Genomic DNA, 19888 nt, shown 5'->3' on the forward strand with positions numbered 1-19888 from the left:
ATAGTGTGTTCTGTGCTCGTAGGTAACACAGGCCCCAGTTCTGAACCGTGCAATCTTTCTCCGTTATCCAGCTGAGGTATTTTTCCGTGTTTAGTAAAATCACATGATTTGGGCTAGAGAAATTACCTTTCTGCTGGAAACACCGTCTGCCATCCTTATCCCGGGCCCGGCTCACACAGCCGCCCCTGGCGCCTCGGTCACAAGCGTCCTCATGTTCTCTGAGTCTGTTCGTTTTCTCTCGCTGCTGGGCCTTAGTAGAGACAGACGTTTAACTGAGAGCTGCCAGGTCACCATGCCATCCTGATCCGGGTGCTGCCTGGCCCTCCGGGCCGTTGCAGGGGCGTGCACAGCAGCACCCCATCGTCACGGACCCGTCGTCACACGGACCCGAGTCACATGGACCAGGCGCGTGTACGAGGTTGGGCCCGGGCAGGTCCCGAGGGCACAGGAAAGTGACCCGAGGCAGTGGCCCCGCCTGCTGCACCGCCGTCTCTCTCCGCTCACACCTCTGGCCTCGTGGGGACGTCCCATGACCAGATGACACGGCCTTTGTCCGGTGGCCGAGCACGGCGAGCAGAGGCTTCACGTCCTGGAGGTGGCCAGCCGCAGCGCCCGGCCCCGCTGTGCTAAGGCCTGCCTTGACCTCGCATTCCTGCCAAACGAGTTGTCACAAATCCAGCCCTAAACCGCACACGTCCGTCACCTTGCAGTTCTCCGGTCAGCTGTCCGGGCCAGAGCGAGGACCAGAGCGTGGCCGGCTGCATGCCTCTGGGCGGCCCCGGGGTTCGAAGGTCTGTGTCTGTGTCTTTCGGGCGATTAGCAGCTGCAGCCCACAGCACTGCAGCCCCCATTGTCTCGGTCTGTGCGACCTGAGGGCCATTCTGAGCTGCCGCCTTGGGCTCCTAGCCACCTCCTTTTCCCTCGCTCAAGGCTTCCTCAGGCCATGTCTCTCTCCCTCAGCTGGGAGCTGTCGTCGGCTTTTAGAACCGTGTGACTGGACTGGGCCACAGGGACAATCCAGATGACCTCTCATCGCAGGTCCTTAACCCCGGTCACATCTGCAAACCTCCCAGGTTCTGGGATTGGCACATGGACAATATTGGGGACCATTAACGCCCACCTCACTGAGTGCTCACCAGTCACCTACGGACCCACGTCCCTAAATTGACACAGTGTGCCCTTTTGGGATGGGGGATTGTGTTTTTAAGAAATCTTACATTTGAAAAAGCAAACCCTAAAATAAATATTTTCGTGGATAATATTTCAGATTTACAACAACATTATTTTCTAGAAAACATCATTGACTAAACTGCTTTATAATTATACATGTATTTTAAATTGATAGATAAACTATATTGAGACAGACAAAAATCAAACTTAAATTTTATGGAGAAAATTCTGAAAAAGTAAGCCCGTTTCAATAGCAGGAAGTTCCAGGACCTTCCAACTTAATTGCTGGTCACTTTACGACCGCAGAAGCAAATGGACAAGCCGCTTCCTGAGCGACTGGCCCTGAGCTGGCCGCAGGTCCTGTGGGCTACACACCCAGCGGCCGTGGCTGTGGCTGTGGCTGGCAGGCCAGGTCTCCGCAGCACCCTCGGCCACACCGCCCGCCACCGACACGTGAGTTTTATGTTTCTGAAACTGCTCCCAGGAGGAAGCACAGCAGTAACTGGTGTGTCTAGATGCTCTCCTGAGCAAGCTCCCACCTAAATGCGCTGGAAAACGCGGGTCCTGAGGGGCTGTCCGCGTTCACCACTGTTGCCGCCAGGCTGCCCCACCCCCACGTGTGAGAGTCGGGCCTTACTTAAGTCCCCTGACTCTCATTCCAAAGGGCAAAGAGTAAACGCCCTTGCATGGGGGGTCCTGTTGGGGGCGCTGTCCGGAGGGCTGGACCGGCGTCCTCGGGGCAGGTGAGAGGCTGGCCTGGCCGCCCCTGCTGGGCCCCGAGCTCAGGCCGAGGCCAGCCTGCTCACCCAGGTGTGCGTTCCCTGCAGGTGAGTGAGAAGATGTAGCAGAGTGGCAGCGAGGCGACCCCTGCCCCTGCCTGTGAGGACAGCCCAGCCCGGCAGGCTCCCCTCAGCCACCCTCACCATGTCCAGGAAGGGGACGGGCAGCAAAGGCAAGGGGGACAGGGCGGACATCCTGGCCGGGCTGCAGGCCGCCAACGAGGAGCTGCGGGCCAAGCTCACCGACATCCAGATCGAGCTGCAGCAGGAGAAGAGCAAGGTGGGTCCCCGCCCCCCACCCCACTTCTCCTGGCCCCCAGAGTCTGCCCAGTCTCCGTGGGACTGCCTGCCCAGGCAGCTGGGAAGGGGCGGCCCCCTGCCCTGACACCCAGCACGCGGAGGTCCCTGCCACCTGCAGGGAAGGCTGGGCTCGTGAGGGCAACTAAGGGGGCCTCTGGGGAGGAGGGCGAGGGCTGGTGGAGGACGCCTGCCATCCATGCCAGGCCAGGCTCCGGGGGGCCGCCTCACTGGCCCACACCTCCCCGCTGTCTGCCATGGCCTCTGCGCCACCCCAGGAGCTGCTAGGAAGTGTGAATGTGCCCTCAGAAGGGGCGGAAAGAGGGTGGGACTTGCGGAGATGGTGAACCCCGGGGCAGGATCCCCTCCCAGAGGGTTGACAGGCCCGAGGACCTGGCTGTGGCTGTGACTCCTCGCCCCCTGCCCAGCATGCGTCCCCCTCGGAGGCCTGGGGCTGGAGGGGAGGGTCGCTCCAGGCCAGCCGCTTCCTCCGTTACTCCTCCTGGTTAAGTCACAAGCAGAGCCAGGCTCTGTGATCCCTGACGCTCACGGAGGCCTGGACTCCAGGCCCCAGCATGCTCACTCACAGGGCGTCTGCCTCGGGGCTGCCGCAGGGGCTCTCACCCTCCCACCTCGGGTCCCCGGCTCTGTAAAGCAGGGGCAATTAAAGGACCGGCTGCCGCTGGTGCTGGGGAGGACACGGTCCGAGAGCCCGAGGGACAGGACGGATACTAAAAGGCGGCTGTCACAGCAACTGTGCAGCTTCTCAGGGAGTGGGGACCAGCATGTCAGCACCTGCTCTGCACCGGGAGGTCGCAGCGTGGGCAAGGACCTTGCCACGAGGCCCAGACACAGCGCCCCACTGGCCACGAGGCGAAGACACAAGCGTCAAGCAGCCTGGGATGGACAGCTGTCCCCAGAGGCAGAGCCGGCCCCCCGGTGTGCCCCAGGCCTGCGGCGTTCAGAGCATCTCGGCCTGAGCAGCCTGTGGCCGCGGAGGCCACGCCTCCACCATCACCCGGCCCTCCCCGCCCCCATTAGCAGAGGCAAGAGAAGAAGAGGGGACTTGTCAGGAACCAGTGACAACGAAGATCTTTGTTTTACTGGGTGAAAATAGCCATTATCTTCCCGATGCGAAGACGCACCGCGTGGTGCCCTCGCCAGCGTCTCCGGATTCTCAGCGTCCGGCGCGCAGCGCATCGTACACGCCGGTCGCGCCACAGCCCCAGGGGGGCGCATGCGCCCGACACAGCCCAGGTCTGGGCCTGGCGGAGCCCCTAGCTCTCCCGGCACCAGGCAAGGGCCCTGCGACTGGTGTCTGAGGGCCCGTGCGAGATGAACCTCCTTTTTCCAGATTACACTGAGTTCAAGACATCAAAAAAGCAAGACTTTCGGTGGCGTTTCTCAGTGATGTGGGGGGTCCACCAGCGCCATTTCAGAATGTGTCTGAGGGACCACGACTGCCCACTGTTGGGTGGGCGGATGGGGACACAGCAGCAGGTCGTGGCTGTGGGGGCGGGGCCAGCACTGCCGCCCACATCCGGGCCCGCGGCAAGCCGGGCAAGCCGTGCTCCTAACAGACGACCTGCGTTCAACTCCAGGAAAGCTTCCTGGGTGGCGATCAGCAGAGAAGGGACAACAGTGTAGCATGTGTCATGGGTGGGTGTGGAGCAGGGAGTGGGAGTGGAGGACAAAAAAAATCTGCACGCTCGCACTCACACTCCCATTCGCACTCCCACTCACACATACTCGCACTCACTCTCATACTCACACTCACACTCCAATCCCACACACACTCACACTCATACTCACACCCACACTCATACTCACACTCACACTCATACTCGCACTCGCACTCACACTCATACTCATACTCGCACTCACTCTCATACTCACACTCACACTCCAATCCCACTCACACTCACACTCATACTCACACCCACACTCACACTCCAATCCCACTCACACTCACACTCGCACTCGCACTCACACTCACACTCATACTCACACTCCAATCCCACTCACACTCACACTCACACTCGCACTCACACTCACACTCACACTCACACCCACACTCATACTCACACTCACACTCGCACTCACAGTCGCACTCACACTCACACTCATACTCACACTCCAATCCCACTTACACTCACACTCACACCCACACTCACACTCATACTCGCACTCGCACTCACACTCATACTCATACTCGCACTCACTCTCATACTCACACTCACACTCCAATCCCACTTACACTCACACTCACACCCACACTCATACTCACACTCACACTCGCACTCACAGTCGCACTCACACTCACACTCATACTCACACTCCAATCCCACTCACACTCGCACTCACACTCATACTCGCACTCACACTCACACTCATACTCACACTCCAATCCCACTCATACTCGCACTCACACTCATACTCGCACTCACACTCACACTCGCACTCACACTCGCACTCACACTCACACTCGCACTCACACTCACACTCCAATCCCACTCACACTCACACTCATACTCGCACTCACACTCACACTCATACTCGCACTCACACTCACACTCATACTCACACTCCAATCGCACTCACACTCACACTCATACTCGCACTCACACTCACACTCATACTCACACTCCAATCCCACTCACACTCGCACTCACACTCATACTCACACTCGCACTCGCACTCACACTCGCACTCGCACTCACACTCACACTCACACTCACACTCATACTCGCACTCGCACTCACACTCCACTCGCACTCATACTCGCACTCGCACTCACACTCATACTCACACTCATACTCACACTCACACTCATACTCACACTCCACTCACACTCGCACACATGGGAGAGAATAAGGCACCTTCGGGGAGCAAGAATTGCTGTGAAGTAAGTGACACAGAGTCACGGGGCCGGTGGGGTGACAGGGCTTGGACAGGAGCTCAGAGGAGTCAGCAGAGGCCCCCGGCCGGGACTGCGGGAGGACACCTGGGCAGGGGAGGGACAGGAGAAGGCCCGGCGCGGTGACTGAGGTGGGGAGGCAGGCGGGGGTCCAGGGTCGGAGCTGGAGCCAGCGGGAAAGAACACAGGCGCCGAGCTGCGAGCAGCCCACAGAGCATGCGAGGGCGGAGGGCGGAGGGCGGAGGGCAAGGGCGGAGGGCGAGGGCGGAGGGCGGAGGGCGGAGGGCGGAGGGCGGAGGGCGGAGGGCGGGCCCCACCCCCTGGCCTCCCCCTGGAGGTCCCCTGGTGGCTCGAGGTCATGTGACCGGTGCCTCTTCCTGGCTCTCCTGTGCAGGGTGGGAGGCGGTGCTGGCTTAGAGCAGGGGAGCAGGAGATGGACAGATTCGGGGTGCACCCTGGAGGCGGGGCGGGAGGGGTTGGCTGGTTTGGGGTGCACATGAGGGAACGACAGGGCAGAGGACAATGCCCACCCCAAAGGTGCAGGGCACTGAGGATGGGGGCCCGCGGGGGGCAGGGAAGTGTCCATGTGGACGCATTAAGTGTCAGGTGGCCGCCTTTGTCAGGGTCCGGGCAGGAAGCAGCTGGAGCCTGGAGAGAGGCCGCGAGGGCTGCGGCGAGGGCTGCGGCTCGTGGGCCCACAGCGGTGTCCCCAAGTCTTCCACCCCAACGCACACCCGGGCGGGTCTGGAGCCCAGCCCCTCACCCACACCTACATTCCAAGAACCGTTTGTGCCAGACGGCGGGCAGTGAGGTCATTTAGCCAAGGTCACAGCTTCTAGGTGAAAATAAAACATTCAGTAAACAGTCTGAGTGTTTCAAAAAGTCTGAGTCTAAGGTGTCACCCAGAGAGATGGCGCAGCTGCCCCGCTTGGTGTCCCCGCTTGCCAGGAGGGTCACCTAAGGCAAGCACGAGACCCTGTTATTTGGGCAGAGGGGAGGAGCCCCGCTGCTCCCCACAGGCCATCCCCAGGAGGCGCCCACCTGCTGTCCCCCGCAGGTTCAGGTTCGTTAGAGAGGAGATAGTTTTGCCTCCTGTGCTCGGCCTGCCCCTGGCAGAGCAGCAGAGTGGGTTTAGGTCACGTCCCAGGCTCGAGGTCACGGCAGCTGCCGGTGGGCGGGGATTCGTGCCCTGCACCACGACGCAGGGGGCCGTTTCCAGTCACACTGTAAGGAGGTGTTCTCCAACGGCAGCTAGCACTGTGCTTACACACAACACAGACACGGCGCGTCCCCACGCTGGTGTCCCGGCCTGGGCCCGCGCGGAGGCGGCTCTCCAGCCAGCCACAGCCTCGCTCTTGTCTTCCAGGTGAGCAAGGTGGAGAGGGAGAAGAACCAGGAGCTGAAGCAGGTGCGCGAGCACGAGCAGCACAAGAACGCGGTCCTGCTCACCGAGCTCAAGACCAAGCTGCACGACGAGAAGATGAAGGAGCTGCAGGCCGTGCGCGAGACGCTGCTGCGGCAGCACGAGGCCGAGCTGCTGCGCGTCATCAAGATCAAGGACAACGAGAACCAGCGGCTGCAGGCGCTGCTGCACGCCCTGCGCGACAGCGGCCCCGACAAGGTCAAGACCGTGCTGCTGTCCGAGGCGAAGGAGGAGGCCAAGAAGGGGTTCGAGGTGGAGAAGATCAAAATGCAGCAGGAGATCTCCGAGCTCAAGGGGGCCAAGAGGCAGGTGGAGGAGGCGCTGACCATGGTCATCCAGGCCGACAAGATCAAGGCGGCCGAGATCAGGAGCGTGTACCACCTGCACCAGGAGGAGATCACGCGCATCAAGAAGGAGTGCGAGCGCGAGATCCGCAGGCTGGTACGCGGCGCGGGCGGGCGGCGGGGCCCTGGGGCGGCGCCCTCGGGGGCGGGGGGGCTCCTGGCGCAGCCCCCTCCAACCAGCACCCGGGTCCAGGGCTGCGCGGCCAGCGGCAGGCAAGCTCCGCCCCCCGCCCGGCCGGGCTTCCGGTTCCGGTTTGGGGTGAAGCGGGACTTCCGCAAGTCAGCTCTGGTCCCCCCCAAGGCGGTTAGGAAGGCGCCCCCGCTTTACGGTTCCAGGTGGCGCTAGAAGTCAGGCAGGGCCAGTGCTTTGATGGCAGAGCAACTTGCTCCGCACTGGCAGGCCCATTGGGTCCAGACGGGTGTGACCAGAAGGGCCGCGGGGTGACAGCCACGGTCCGAGGGCGCCCCGAAGTCCCCTGCTAAGCGCATATCCGGCTTCGCTCTGAGGCGGGACCCTGCCAGGTGGCCGTCTGCAGCCTCGCCTGTGCGCCTTTGATCCCCGGACCGGTGTCCCCGCAGTCCCCTGGGGCGGGGTTCTCAGCGCCCTGGTGCTGGCAGGAGTGCTCGGGGGTCGTCAGGGTTACGCCTGATCTCATCCCTTGCAGCCTGGACATCCTCCAGAATTTGGGGAAACTGAGGTCCGCCTTTTGCAGGTGACAGGACTTTGCATGTAGAGAACCCCAAGAAACTCCCCCAAAATAACAACTAAATGAGCCCTGCAAGGTTTCAGGACACAAGAGCTAGATGCAAAAAATCAGTTATATTTTTATATCCTAGCAACAATCAATCCAAGATTAAAATTTTAAAAATTCCCCTCATAATGGCATAAAAAAAGAATTAAATACTTAGGAATAAGTTTAACGAGAGACGTGTGGGACTGGGATTCTGAAAACTACCGAACACGCCTGAGGTGAACTAAAGGTGAGCCAAATAAATGCAGAGAGCTTCCGCGTCCCGACCGGAAACTCAGCACCTGAGGAAGCACTTCCGGTGTCGAGGTCAGGCTCAGACACCTGTCGCAGCCCCAGCAGGCTCTCCGGCCAGGTGGGCAAGCTGAGTCCAGCACTGACGAGGAACGCAGGCACCTGCCTACTCCGGCTTGTCTTCCTGTGTTCTCTGTGGTGTCACTTTGTGACCTAAAGCTTTACATTCTTAGGTAGTCCGATTCGTTGATCTTTTCCTGTAGGACTGATGCTTATTGTGTCTGTTGAAGAAATCCTTTTATCCTGGAGCCATAAGCTTTATGTTTTAAAAATTGTACAGTTTTGTCTTTCACGTGTAGGTCTTTGCCCCACCTGGAGAGAGAGAGAGAGAGAGAGAGTGTGTGTGTGTGTGTGTGTGTGTGTGTACGTGTATGTGCGTGCGCATTGTGGGCGCCTAGGTATGTTTTTCCATGTGGATACACGATCGTCCCAGTAGCCCTTGCGAAGCGGCCGTCCTCCCTCTCGACCCCCGGGCTCCCCCGCCGTACAGCGACCGTTCTGAGGCGAGCGGCACCCCGTTCGGTGCGTCATCGACCCTCTTCAAGCCCATTTTGCTCACTACTCTGCTTTGGGGTCAGCCGTCCTCCCGCTTCGTGCTTCTCCAGGACTGACTTGACCCTCGTGGCCCGCCGGGCTTCCCTGTAAACCTCAGAATCAGTGTTCCTACGTGGAAACCTTGGCCTTTCTATTAGGATTATAACAAAACCGTTAACGGAGAAATCTTAACGGAGGGTATTACCGTGATTCTCATGCAAATATACAATGAACACATGTCAGAATTTTTATTTAACTCATGAGTTAATAAGGGACCAAGTGAAATGTTGCAAGCGATTTAAATGAGGGTCTGACCTAAGGAGATGTGTGCTGCGCGCCTGGCAAAAACTACTCGCAGTGCCCAGAGGAGGAGCCACCTGTGGCCGAGGACAGGCATGTCTGCATTGCTAAGATTTCATCCAGGGACACGGCCGCCTCCACGGCCCCACAGCCCATCACGGTGGGACCAGCCCCTGTCCTGGGCTCCTGGGAGGGCTGGTCACAGGAGGTGTGAGTGGTGACATAGACTCCTCCCCAGGGCTCTCTGCAGTGTGGCCTGCAAGATACCACAGCCCTCTGGGAAGGAAAGGGGCATCTGGGCCCCAGGGGACCAGAGCCGTGGCCAGAGCCTTCAGCTGTGAGGTTTGCCACCCAACAGTGTCCATCCGGCCTCACAGGAAGAGCCCCCAAATCCACAGCTCCCCCGGCTAGCTGGGCGTTGGTGCCTTTCCAACTCGGGGTACGTGTATTTCAACGTGTACCCCGAGCTGGAAACGGCGCCGGTAGAGAAGGAGGGGCCTCCACACAGCGCGACCACATGCTACTCCACCTCGGTGTGCGTCAGTGCCGGGCACTTGCATGCTGACTTCACATCTAGGAACAGTGACCACCGCATAAGGACGTTCCGTAAACGACGGATCACATACACCGCGGGTCCCGTGGGTTATGAGGGAGCCGGGAAATTCCTATCGCCTGTGACAGCATAGCTGTGACAGCTTTGTCCTGACACCATGCGTGGCTCACGTGAGCGTGGCAACGGGTGCGAGCAGACCTGCTGCCCTGCTGTGGCGTGAAGCACAGCGCGGAGGACCGAGCGCGGGGCGCGACGCTCGGCGGCGGTGCGGGGCGCGACGCTCGGCGGCGGTGCGGGGCGCGACGCTCGGCGGCGGTGCGCCGCGGCGTCGCCGATCTGCGCGCGCACTGACGCCTCTCGTCGCTGCTTCTCGTCGCTGTTTATTATTACGAAAGAAAAAAATTTTTAATAGACTGAGTGTGGCCCAAGTGCGCCGTGTCATGAAGTCCCCAGCAGCCACGTCCCAGACCCGCGTGGCCACTCGCCCTCACTCACTGCCTCCCACGGACCTACCTACAGGCTCCACTCCGGGTGCCCTGCCTCTCATGCTCGCCACGCCCCCTGCCCCCTCTGCGTTTGGAAGTGTCTGGTACGCAGGCACTCAGCACGGGGTCGCAGCTGCCCACAGCACCCAGCACAGACAGGTGCGCAGGCTGGTGTCACAGGGACAATGGGCTGTGCCCTTTGCCCGGCGTGCGGCAGGCCGGCCATCCGAGTTAGGGCACGGACCTCCCCTGTGTCCGCACAACGATGCACTCAGAACAGGTCCCTCGGGAAGTGGCACGTGACGGTGACGCGATTAGGACGTGCAAGACCATGCGCCTGGCTGAGAACCCCCGGTGGAGACTCCGCGTGTGAGAGACTCGGGGTGCAGGGACTGTCACTGGGAGACATGTCGCTGGCCTTGAAGGGAGTTTTCCGTCCTTAAGAACCAAGCCCTGTGCCTCCGCGAGGCCTTCCTCCCCCTCCTTCGTGGGCGGATTGCAACCCTCTCGGCGGTCTAACTTGGCCACGTTGGGCGACACGAGCCGTGACTTCTCAGGGAGAATGGCACCTGGCTCAACCCATCCGCTTACGTAGCCAATTTAAGCGGGGTGCGTGCATTGTGACTGGTTTCCTTGGATTCTGATGAAGGAAAAATGATGCGTTGGAAGTGTGTGAGCGTAAATGCTAAGCCACAGAGTGCCGCTGCTTATTAATCTGATTTTATTTTCAATGGCCTCTTTTTTTCCTATCACTAATTGGCTGTGTTGCCTCTTTCTGCGATTCTGTTCCAGCAAATGGGGATTTAGCAATTAAAGGTTTCCTTTATTCTGCTCAGCGCATCGCTTGCCCTGGAATTCTGAGCTCTGGGCTAATGAGACATCTCCTGCCGTTGTTTCCAAGCCTACTTCGGCGGATGGCTGATCTATTAGCTTACCTTAACCTGAAGCAGCAGTCGAAGCAGCAGGACACCCTGTCCTCCTGCGTCGTTGGGAAACGTGTTCTAAACCGAGTTCTCTTGCGAGTCCAGTGCGTGTGGGGGAACGCGCATGCGCACGCGCACGCGCCCGGCCATCTGTCTGAGGCGTGGGCAGCGGCGGGTCAGTTTCGCGCTCCCCCCTAGAGCCGGGCTCCCCGTGGCCCAGGAGGCACTTGTGGCTGCTGGGAGGCAGGTGGCTCCTCTAGGTGTTAGCAGGTTGAGCGCTGGAGGCTGCAATTAAGAGAGGGCAGCAAGGCCTGCGGGCCCCTGCAGCAGCCAGCACTGCGGGTGTGGGGCCTGGGGGCGGGGCAGGCGCCAGCGCTCCTGGCTCCCCAGCCGGGGCTGCCTGTCGTGCCCCCACGCCCTCAGCGCCCGCTGGCGGCCAGATGAATCAGAAACGCAGCGTGTGGGACAGCAGCCTTGCTTCTCCCGCAGGGACGCCGGGCGCTGGAGCGCGGGCTGCATACCCTGCCCCCCCACTCCCAGCAGGGATCCCCCCTGCCAGAGGAGAGCGGCATAAGCTCTCAGGCTGAAGCTTCCTCTTCTCCCCGTTCGCAGCCCACCAGTTTTAAGACAGACTTGCTCACTGCACCCTCCTCTTCATGGGGGACAGGGAACTCGGGGGGCTCTGCCCTGCCCAGTGCCTGGCAGGAGCTAGAGGTGGACCCTGCCAGACAGGGCCGCCCCTGTTCACCCAGGAAGCTCTGCAGGGCGCCCAGGAGACATGGCCCTGCCAGACGCCAGGGAGGCCGGGAACGGCTGCGCGGGGGCCAGTCGCCAGTGCGCGCGCGCGGACGGCCAGGCGGGGCCCTTGTGCTGTGGCCGGGGCGGTGGGGCTCGGGGGCCCACTCTCTGCGCAGGTCCTGGCCTGAAACCACGCAGGCTGCAGGCTGGGGACCCGCCCCCATGCGTGCGCACACCGCCCGTCTCCATGGTAACTGCCGCTCTGCACCCCTGCCTGCGTGTGTGATGGTGTTCTCTTCTCCTTGTAGATGGAGGAGATGAAATTTAAGGACAGAGCAGTCTTCGTGCTGGAGAGAGAGTTAGGGGTGCAAGCCGGGCACGCTCAGAGGCTGCAGCTCCAAAAGGAGGCTCTAGACGAGCAGCTGTCGCAGGTCAAAGAGGCTGACCGGCACCTGGGCAGCCCCAGGCGGGAGCTTCCTTATGCCAGCGGTGCAGGAGACGCCTCCGACCACCCGGGAAGCCCCGTAAGCACTGCCCCGCCCGCCTGCCCGCCCAGAGCTGCGGGCGGCCGCGCACACGGCCGGCCCCAGAGCCCAGAGCCACAACCACAGCCGGAGCCCTCCACCCAGGGGTGCCCACCCTGCCTGCAGCCCCGCGCCCAGGCCCTGGACCCCCGGCTTGGCTGAGAGGGCCACACACTCGGTCCTCCTTCCTTCCTCGCTAACGTGGCACTGCCTCCTCTTGGTTCCCTGCCATGGACCCCTGAGACGCTGGGCTTCCCGCTGGAACCCACCTGAGCTGCCAGGTCCTTGGTACTGGCTGGTACTGGCTCCTGCCCCGGCTCGTGGGAAACTGACCTGCGCCCCCTGCTGGGAAGGCTGGCTCCCTGCCGGCCTCGGGTAGCCTCTACCCCAGCCGTGGTTTCTGCCATTCCCACCCGGCCCTCCTGCCTGCTTTCCATGTGACCATGACACTTTCCTGCTCCTCCTGGGCCCGCCGAGATGGCACGGCCGTGACGCTGCTTGTCTCATTGCTGCTTCTCATTCAGAGCCCTCTGGAGTGGTCCTGGGAAATTGGGGGGGGGGGGGCTCTAAATGCCACGGACCCTCCGTGCAGTCCTTCTGGGCCGGCTCCCTTGCCTCTCCTGCACCTGCTGAGTGAGGAACCGTCGTTCCTCAGCCCTTCCGGACACGCGTTCGTTGCTTTAGGACAAAGCGCGTGTGAGCTGAGCCAGCCCGAGAACAGTGACGTTTCAATAAGAGAAACTGACGTTTTATGCGTTTACTGTAAATGGCTGACTGAATTAGAACCAGCTCCTGCCCAGGAACCGCAGAGAGTGTGCCACTGTCCCCGGAGAGAACCAGGGGGGGTGGAACTCCGCCACTGGTTTTCGAGGGAAGTTCTAGGGACCGTTCAGAAACGTGATCCAGGGGCGCACACTTCTTGGGGAACCAGCTTTTGACAGTCACAGTCGAATAGGTTTCCTGGGGTCACGTCGTAGCACCAGGACATGACCCCGCCTGCAGCGCGGGCCAGCCCTCCCTGCGAGACTCCGCTGCAGTGGCCGAGCAAAGCACGGGGCCGGCTCCGACGTTTTCCGGGTCACCCACTCTTGGGGTGCCCGCATTTGCATGCCCACGCCCTCCATATTTGCATTCTCCCAGACATTTCCGCTCCCGCGTTCTGTCCCCACCGTGCGGTTTGCTGTGCCACGGAGGCCCAGCCCCTGGGAGGGGCCCGCCGCGCCCCGCCCCCGGAGTCCCCGCCCTTCGCGGCGAAGACGAGCTTTGGTTTCTGTGGTGTGTGTGTTGGGATTTGCAGAGTTTTCCGTGTCTGTGCCAACGCACAGTTATTTGCAGTTGATTCTTGTTTTAGGAACAGCAGTTGGATGAAAAGGATGCTCGGCGCTTCCAACTTAAAATTGCAGAGCTAAGCGCGATCATTCGGAAGCTCGAGGACCGGAACGCCCTGCTGTCGGAAGAGAGGAACGAGCTGGTGAGGGCGGCGGGCGGCGGGCGGCGGCGGGGCTGCGGTTCTGCGGTTCTGCCGGGCCCTAGGGGCTTGTGGCTGCAGTGTCCCGGGGGCTGAGCCACCCACGTGCAACACCACAACATCCCCCGTGGAGGAGGAATGATGGCGACAAGGCTGGGACTTGTATCTAGGCCTCTTGGCTGTTTCCAATAAAACTTATTCACAAAACCAGGTGGGGGTCAAACGTGGGCATCAGGCGCTGATTGGCTCTTCCCTGCTCCTTGGCATCGGGTGGAAGTGTCCTCGGCTCGGCACATTATCTGGGCTATGTGAGGACCTCGCCCTTAGGTAGCACCACCCCAGGTGATCCTCACAGCCACTGAGATTTCCAAGTGGCTCGTATCCCCCCCCCCCCCGGGGTGAAAGCTTTTTAAAGAGCCCGTGGGGGTCCTGGGCTGGGCGAGTTCACCACAGCTCTTACCCGCCCCATCTGTAGCACAAGCTTGTTCTGCTCAGTTTGCTAACTCTGTGTGGTGACCTGCTGGTTCTCTGTCACAACGAAAAAACCCACGCTCTATAATTAATTTTGTCTTTCAGCTGAAGCGTTTAAGAGAAGCTGAAAGTCAGTACAAGCCATTGCTGGATAAAAATAAACGCCTCACTCGGAAAAACGAGGGTCTGTCCCACTCGTTACGGCGAATGGAAAACAAGCTAAAATTTGTCACCCAGGAGAACCTGGAAATGGTAAGGGGCCCTCCACTTCTCATGCACAAGGCTGACAAGGTCCAGCCAGGCCTTCGCCAGGCCCTGGGTCGCACCTGTGTCTGTGGGGACAGGAACTGCCCGCAGGCCGGCTCACAGGGAGAGAGGGCCTCAGACAAGGGCCTGGGTGTGGAAGCAAAGTGGAACCTGTCACCTGCCCCGCCCCCCGAGCCATCTTCCAACTCTGTCCCCACAGATAGGCGGCGAGGGCCTGGGGCACCACGTGGAGGGAAGGAGCGAGCAGGCGGGCCCCGGCCAGGGTAGTGAGAGTCCACTCCTGCCCTCGGCTGTCGGGCGGGGACTGCTCGGTGTCTTCTGTGTTCCCTCTGGCCTCGGGCCCTGGAGGCCATAACGCGGCAGACGTGGGGGCCGCAGGAGGGCACTGGGCAGCCCTGCCCTGTTTCCAGGCTCCGCCAAGACCTGGCCCCAGCCTCCCCGGGTTCTGCAGCTGGGCTGCTCTGAGGCCTGAGCAGACACCCCCACACCTCACAGCCAAGGGGGAGCAGGGGCAGGGCTGCGTGGGCACCTGCAGGCCAAGCAGGAGCCTCCAGCTTCCCAATCACCTGGTCGGCCACCCACTCCGGCTGTCATGATGAGGTCTGCTTGGTTTTTCAGAGACAAAGAGCCGACATCATAAGGAGACCCAGTTCCTTAAATGACCTGGATCAAAGTCAAGACGAACGAGAAGTAGACTTCTTGAAACTCCAAATTCTGGAGCAGCAGAACCTCATAGATGAGCTCTCCAAGGTGACCAGGCTCAGGGGTCAGGGTCAGGCTCCCGCCCCCTCCCGGCTCTGCTGCCCCCAGGGGTTGTCTGTCTCCCTGGCCCCTCCCTGGAGCCCACCCGGGGTCCCTGAGCGTCGTCACTGGAGCTGGCCCTCCCTGAAACTCTCCGTTGCTCTCGCTGCCTCAGCCCGTTTTCAGGGGCTGCAGCGCCACTGCCGTTGGGTCCTGGGCCCTCGTGACCACAGCTGGGGCTTAAAACAGCAGCAACTCATCCCCTCGTGGCTCTGCGAGCCAGACCCGGGACGGAGGTGCTGCCGGGGCGCCCCCTCCTGGTGCTCGGGGGCAGCACCTGTTCCCCCCAACACGGGAAGCTTCTGCGGGCCGAGGGCCACGTCGCTCCGGCCACCGGCCACCACCTGTCTTCATGGGGCCTTCTGTCGGTGCCCTGCCCGCCTTGCCTTCTCTCCAGGACACTCACTCCCCTAGTCCAGGGCGTTCTCATCTTAAATCCCTGAGTCAGTCCCGGCTGCAGAGGCCCTGTTTCCACGAAGGTGCCGGCCTCAGGCCCTGGGGGTGGGCTGTGCGCAGGTCCCTCTCCGGCCCTTCCGGCCGCCCGCACCGTCCTGTCCCTGCACCCCAACGCCCCAGCACAGCTTTGCAAATCATCCCTCATCAAATCCTCTTCCAATAACTTCTGCTCCTCGGGGGGACCCAGCTGACTCCGTGGTCAGACCACTTCCGAGCGGCGCGTCCTTCTCCGTCGCCGGTGGGGCATGTGGCCAGCATGCTGGCCTGCCTCGGTTCCGTGCCTGGGTTCTCCTCCCGAGTGACACGAGACGGGGCAGAGAGACGCGCCTGGCGCCAGGGCCGCAGGAAGGGGTGCCACCCAGGCGGCCTCAGACCTGAGCCCCGTCCTGGTCACGGCTCAGTGACCGTCAGTCCCACAGCAGTGAGAGCTGCCGAGGGACTAGGAAAAGGAGGCAGCCCCCCACAACTGCCCACTCCGTCCCAGAGGCCCGTGCGCCCTGAGCCCAGGTCGCGGTGCCCCAGGGGGTCAGCTTAGGGAGGGAGGAAGGACCACCAGGACCAAGCGGGACCCTCCGGCCAGAGCAGCGTGAACAACGTGGTTGCTGGGGTGGCCTCAGGCCCCTGGGGGCTGGGCCAAGGTCACGCTCCAGCTCCCCAACACGCTGCTCTCTCTTCCTAGACCCTGGAGACGGCCGGCTACGTCAAGAGCGTGTTAGTAAGTACCACTGGGCACACTGCCCTCATGCGCCATCCGGGGCGTCGTCCCTGGGACACCCCTCCCCCCAGCCCCCCGCGACAGTGGCTCCTTCTGGTCCGGGCAGAAGCGGCCACGCTGGCTCTGGGTGGGCTTTGTGACCACAGTGCTGCCTGCCCAGAGCCTTAGCCGTGGTGGCCGAGAACACCCAGCTCCACTCATCAGCACGTTTACTCACCCGGGCGAGGCCAGGTGTCAGCCCCCTACCCCCCGGCACTGCCCAGCACGGTTTCTCAGCTCCGCCGGCAGGGACCTGCAGTCCCTGTCACAGGCTCGCAAGTGCAGCCCAGCTGCCTGGAGAGAAACAGGCCACTGGCCTCCGTAGTGTCCGTGGGGTCTGTGACCACACACATGGGCGCCACTGCTGGGGAGCACGGAGGGGCTGGGCCATCGGTCCTCTCGAGCGCCATTTCTATGTGTCCCCCCTCCCCCCGCATGGGACCCCAGCCCACCACAGATGTGAAGGGTGCTAGGGGACGGTCGAGCCACCCAGGCGGGAGGTCACCACGTTCTCCACGCGGGTCTCAGTGTGTCTTGAAGTCAACCTCCACCTCCACCTCCACTCAAAGACGACACGGCCCTGTAAAGCGAGCGCCCGAGCCTGGCCGAGCTGCCCCGCCTCTCAGAGGGTCTCTCCCACCGGTGTTCGCAGGAGCGGGACAAGCTTCTGAGACTCCGGAAACAACGGAAGAAGATGGCGAAGCTCCCCAAGGTAAGCGGGCGCCCGTCACCTGCGCGCTTCGAAGCCACCCGCGGCGGGTCTCTTCCTTCGGAGGAGAAAACGACTCCACTGCTTCTAAAAACCGTTACTGTGAAATAACCAGAACAGGACCCGGAGCGAAAAATCCAACCTGATTTCTTCTAATTCCCAAGAGAAAATATGAACTCGCGACGATGGGGGTGGGAGTCGGCCGCGGGACACTGGCCTTCCTCCCGCCCCGCGTGGGCCCTGAGGACGCGGCCTGTGCCACACAGACGGGCCACACCCGCGGGCCGGCCGCAGCCCCGGTGCCCCGGGCCCCACACAGGATCTTCCCGGGCCGCCTGGCGGGCGTCTCTGAGGCACGCTCCTTCCTGGCAAACCGGCAACTTTTGTTAGGGGAGGTCTGGGGGGCGTCCCCCGAGGCCCCGACGCCCTGCGTTGTCACAGCATGTGTGTCTGGTTTGGTTTATGAGCCGTTGGCGGTGTCCCCAGGTGGCCGTTAGATGTCCCTTGGACACCACGACTGGACCTTAGACCCGTGGGAGGCGTGAGAGGCGCCAGGCTGTTCGGGGTGTCTGGAGGTTATCTGAGGCTCGGCCCTTGGCCCTTGTGGGTGGAGGTCCACCTTCCCCACCGGGGCCCCGGTGCTGGGCACATCCACGAGCCAGGAGCAGGGAGGGGCCAGAGTCAGGCGCCATTAGCCAGTGGGACGGGCTCCGGGGCTGAGGGCCAGAGGTTGGTTGATGGATTTGCCGCCGAGTGCTCCAGCCTCGGTGGCCAGTGGACATTCCATGGGCTGGAACTTGGCAGGGCCAGGGTGGGGGGCTCACTGCTGAAGCGAGGGGTGACCCATGGTGCCCCTCGGGCAGGGCCCTCACGCTAGCTGATGGGGACCTGTTTTGCTCTCGTATCAAAGTTGTTCCAGCCTGCCACGGATGATGTTTTTGAAAACACAACGAAAACGAATTGCTAGACAAGTGGCCATGTGCCGAACGCTGGGCCGGCACTCCCTGCCGGTCCTGTGTCATGTCGTGTGTACAGGGGGCACTCGGGGCCGCGGTGCTGGAACCCACAGAGTGCCCCTCCCCCACTCCATGAGGGTGGTCTGCCTCTCGCAGGCCCCAGGCCCACTTCCAGGAGGACCCCTTGGCCTGAGGTCGGGCGCCCAGCAGACTCCAGGGCCGCTGGGAGACGGGAGTATGCTGGGGATGGGGGGGTGGTGAGGGGAGAGCCAGGAACAGCCCAGGGCCAGCGGCTCCGCCTACCTGGCTTTGGACGACACAGCCCTTTGTCCAAAGCCCGTTGTCGTGGAGACCTTCTTCGGCTATGACGAGGAGGCCTCCCTGGAGTCCGATGGCTCTTCCATCTCTTACCAAACGGACAGGACGGACCAGACCCCGTGCACACCGGAGGACGACCTGGAGGAGGTGACCTCGGTGGCCGTGGGCCAGGCTGGGTGGGGGCTGCTCCCTGCAGAGGTGGCCCGGGCGCCCCCTCTGGCTGTGCCCCCAGCTGTCCGTGCTTTTGCCCGTGAGAAACGCTCCCCATTGCTGCTGCCGGCCTCGGGCCATGCTCCCTCCGAGCATGTGCCTCAGCCCCTTGGGGCCCGGTGCCCCCTGCAGAGGCACAGAGAGAGCACCCACCCTCTTGTGGGGTGTAGGGAGGCTGCCCCCGCCCCCACACAGGTCAGCACCGCTGCCTCGGGCACTCCCTGGACATGTGTGGGCAGCCAGGCTCTGTCTCTGGTAAAAACACAGCCAGGGCGTCCTGCCCACCAGTCCCTTCTTCTCGAAGGACGCCACCTCCGATCCAGGCCACCTGAGCCTGTGCTGACCGGCTCTGCCCCTGTGGCCTGGGGACAAGGAGTGGCCAGTGGTCCACGGCCCTGAGCAGGCCCCTTTCGGCCGTAGCCCCGCCCACGCCGGCCTGCTGCGCACGCGGGGCTCCCAGAGGGCCTCAGAAGGCAGCAGCGCGCGCCCCCTGCAGGGCTGCAGGTGTCACTGCAGCTGGAAGGCGGTGCTGGGGTCACTTTGCAGGGGGGTCCTGGAGGGCGGGGCCGTGGAAAGGATGCGCCTTTCAGGGTGTGGGCTCCGCTGACCCTGTGAGCAGAGCTTGGGGCAGGCCTGCTCAGGGCAGGGGAGGGGGGCGCTCTGGCCGCGGCCGGCGCTGACGCTGTGCCGGCTCCCCCAGGGCATGGCCAAGGAGGAGACGGAGCTGCGGTTCCGGCAGCTGACCATGGAGTACCAGGCGCTGCAGCGCGCGTACGCCCTGCTGCAGGAGCAGGTCGGAGGGACGCTGGACGCCGAGCGAGAAGTTAAGGTCTAACTGACTCCCACTCCAGCCCGCTCCTGCGCCCGCCGGCCCCTCCCCGCGGGACCCCGGCCACGGCGGGCCTTGCGCCCCCGCGCCCCCTCCCCCACCACAGTTAGCGGGCCGCGTGAGCTCACCGGTGCTGGGCGCCAACCAGGCTGGGAACCTGCCCAGGCTGGTGCCGGGCACAGGTGTGCAGACGGCCCCCAGGGAGTGAGTTTATCCTGCTCCGCGGTGGTGGTGGACGGCCCGGGCCGAGGCACCTTGGCAGCGAAGTCACCTTGCAAACCAGGCTTTCGGGCAGCTGTGGTCCCTGAGGCGTGGGGGCGAGCGGGGACTAGCCCTCCCGCTGCCGTTTGGACGTGCTGTGACCCTAAACTCGTGCAGCACACACCCAGCCTGGGCTGTGCCCACCTCCACCCCGCACCCGCTGGGGGGGCCCTGCCCGCAGCAGACAGGAGTCCCCCCGCCCCGTCCCTGCCTCCCGGGATGAACTGGGGATGCCGTGCCTTGTGCCCCGTCTGGGAAAGGGGGAACGCAGGGCTGCTCCCAGGGCCCCTCCCGCCTCCCCGCCTGTGTCTGCGGCGGCCAGGGCTTCTGTGGGTGCCACGTAGGGTGCCAGGCTGTT

At 62.5% G+C, this 19888-nt stretch overlaps 1 protein-coding gene across 13 annotated transcripts in view; it reads left to right on the plus strand.

Annotated features, from left to right (window-relative positions):
* JAKMIP3 (Janus kinase and microtubule interacting protein 3) overlaps positions 1 to 19888 on the plus strand; it is a 53326-nt gene that overhangs the window by 19639 nt on the left and 13799 nt on the right. For 9 of the 13 annotated variants that reach the window (XM_016157529.2, XM_036223030.1, XM_036223031.1 and 6 more), the window contains exons 2-11: positions 1998 to 2229; positions 6530 to 7027; positions 11815 to 12030; positions 13382 to 13501; positions 14075 to 14221; positions 14855 to 14986; positions 16173 to 16208; positions 16900 to 16959; positions 18249 to 18377; positions 19141 to 19269. In XM_016157529.2, coding sequence (XP_016013015.2) covers positions 2095 to 2229; positions 6530 to 7027; positions 11815 to 12030; positions 13382 to 13501; positions 14075 to 14221; positions 14855 to 14986; positions 16173 to 16208; positions 16900 to 16959; positions 18249 to 18377; positions 19141 to 19269 — 1602 coding nt within the window. In that variant the 5' untranslated portion in view covers positions 1998 to 2094. The remainder of the gene's footprint in view (positions 1 to 1997; positions 2230 to 6529; positions 7028 to 11814; positions 12031 to 13381; positions 13502 to 14074; positions 14222 to 14854; positions 14987 to 16172; positions 16209 to 16899; positions 16960 to 18248; positions 18378 to 19140; positions 19270 to 19888) is intronic. The other 4 variants (XM_036223034.1, XM_036223035.1, XM_036223036.1 and 1 more) reach the window with 4 other exon arrangements.

This window comes from Rousettus aegyptiacus, unplaced genomic scaffold (genome assembly GCF_014176215.1).
Source record: "Rousettus aegyptiacus isolate mRouAeg1 unplaced genomic scaffold, mRouAeg1.p scaffold_m13_p_6, whole genome shotgun sequence".
Classification (NCBI taxonomy): domain Eukaryota; kingdom Metazoa; phylum Chordata; class Mammalia; order Chiroptera; family Pteropodidae; genus Rousettus; species Rousettus aegyptiacus.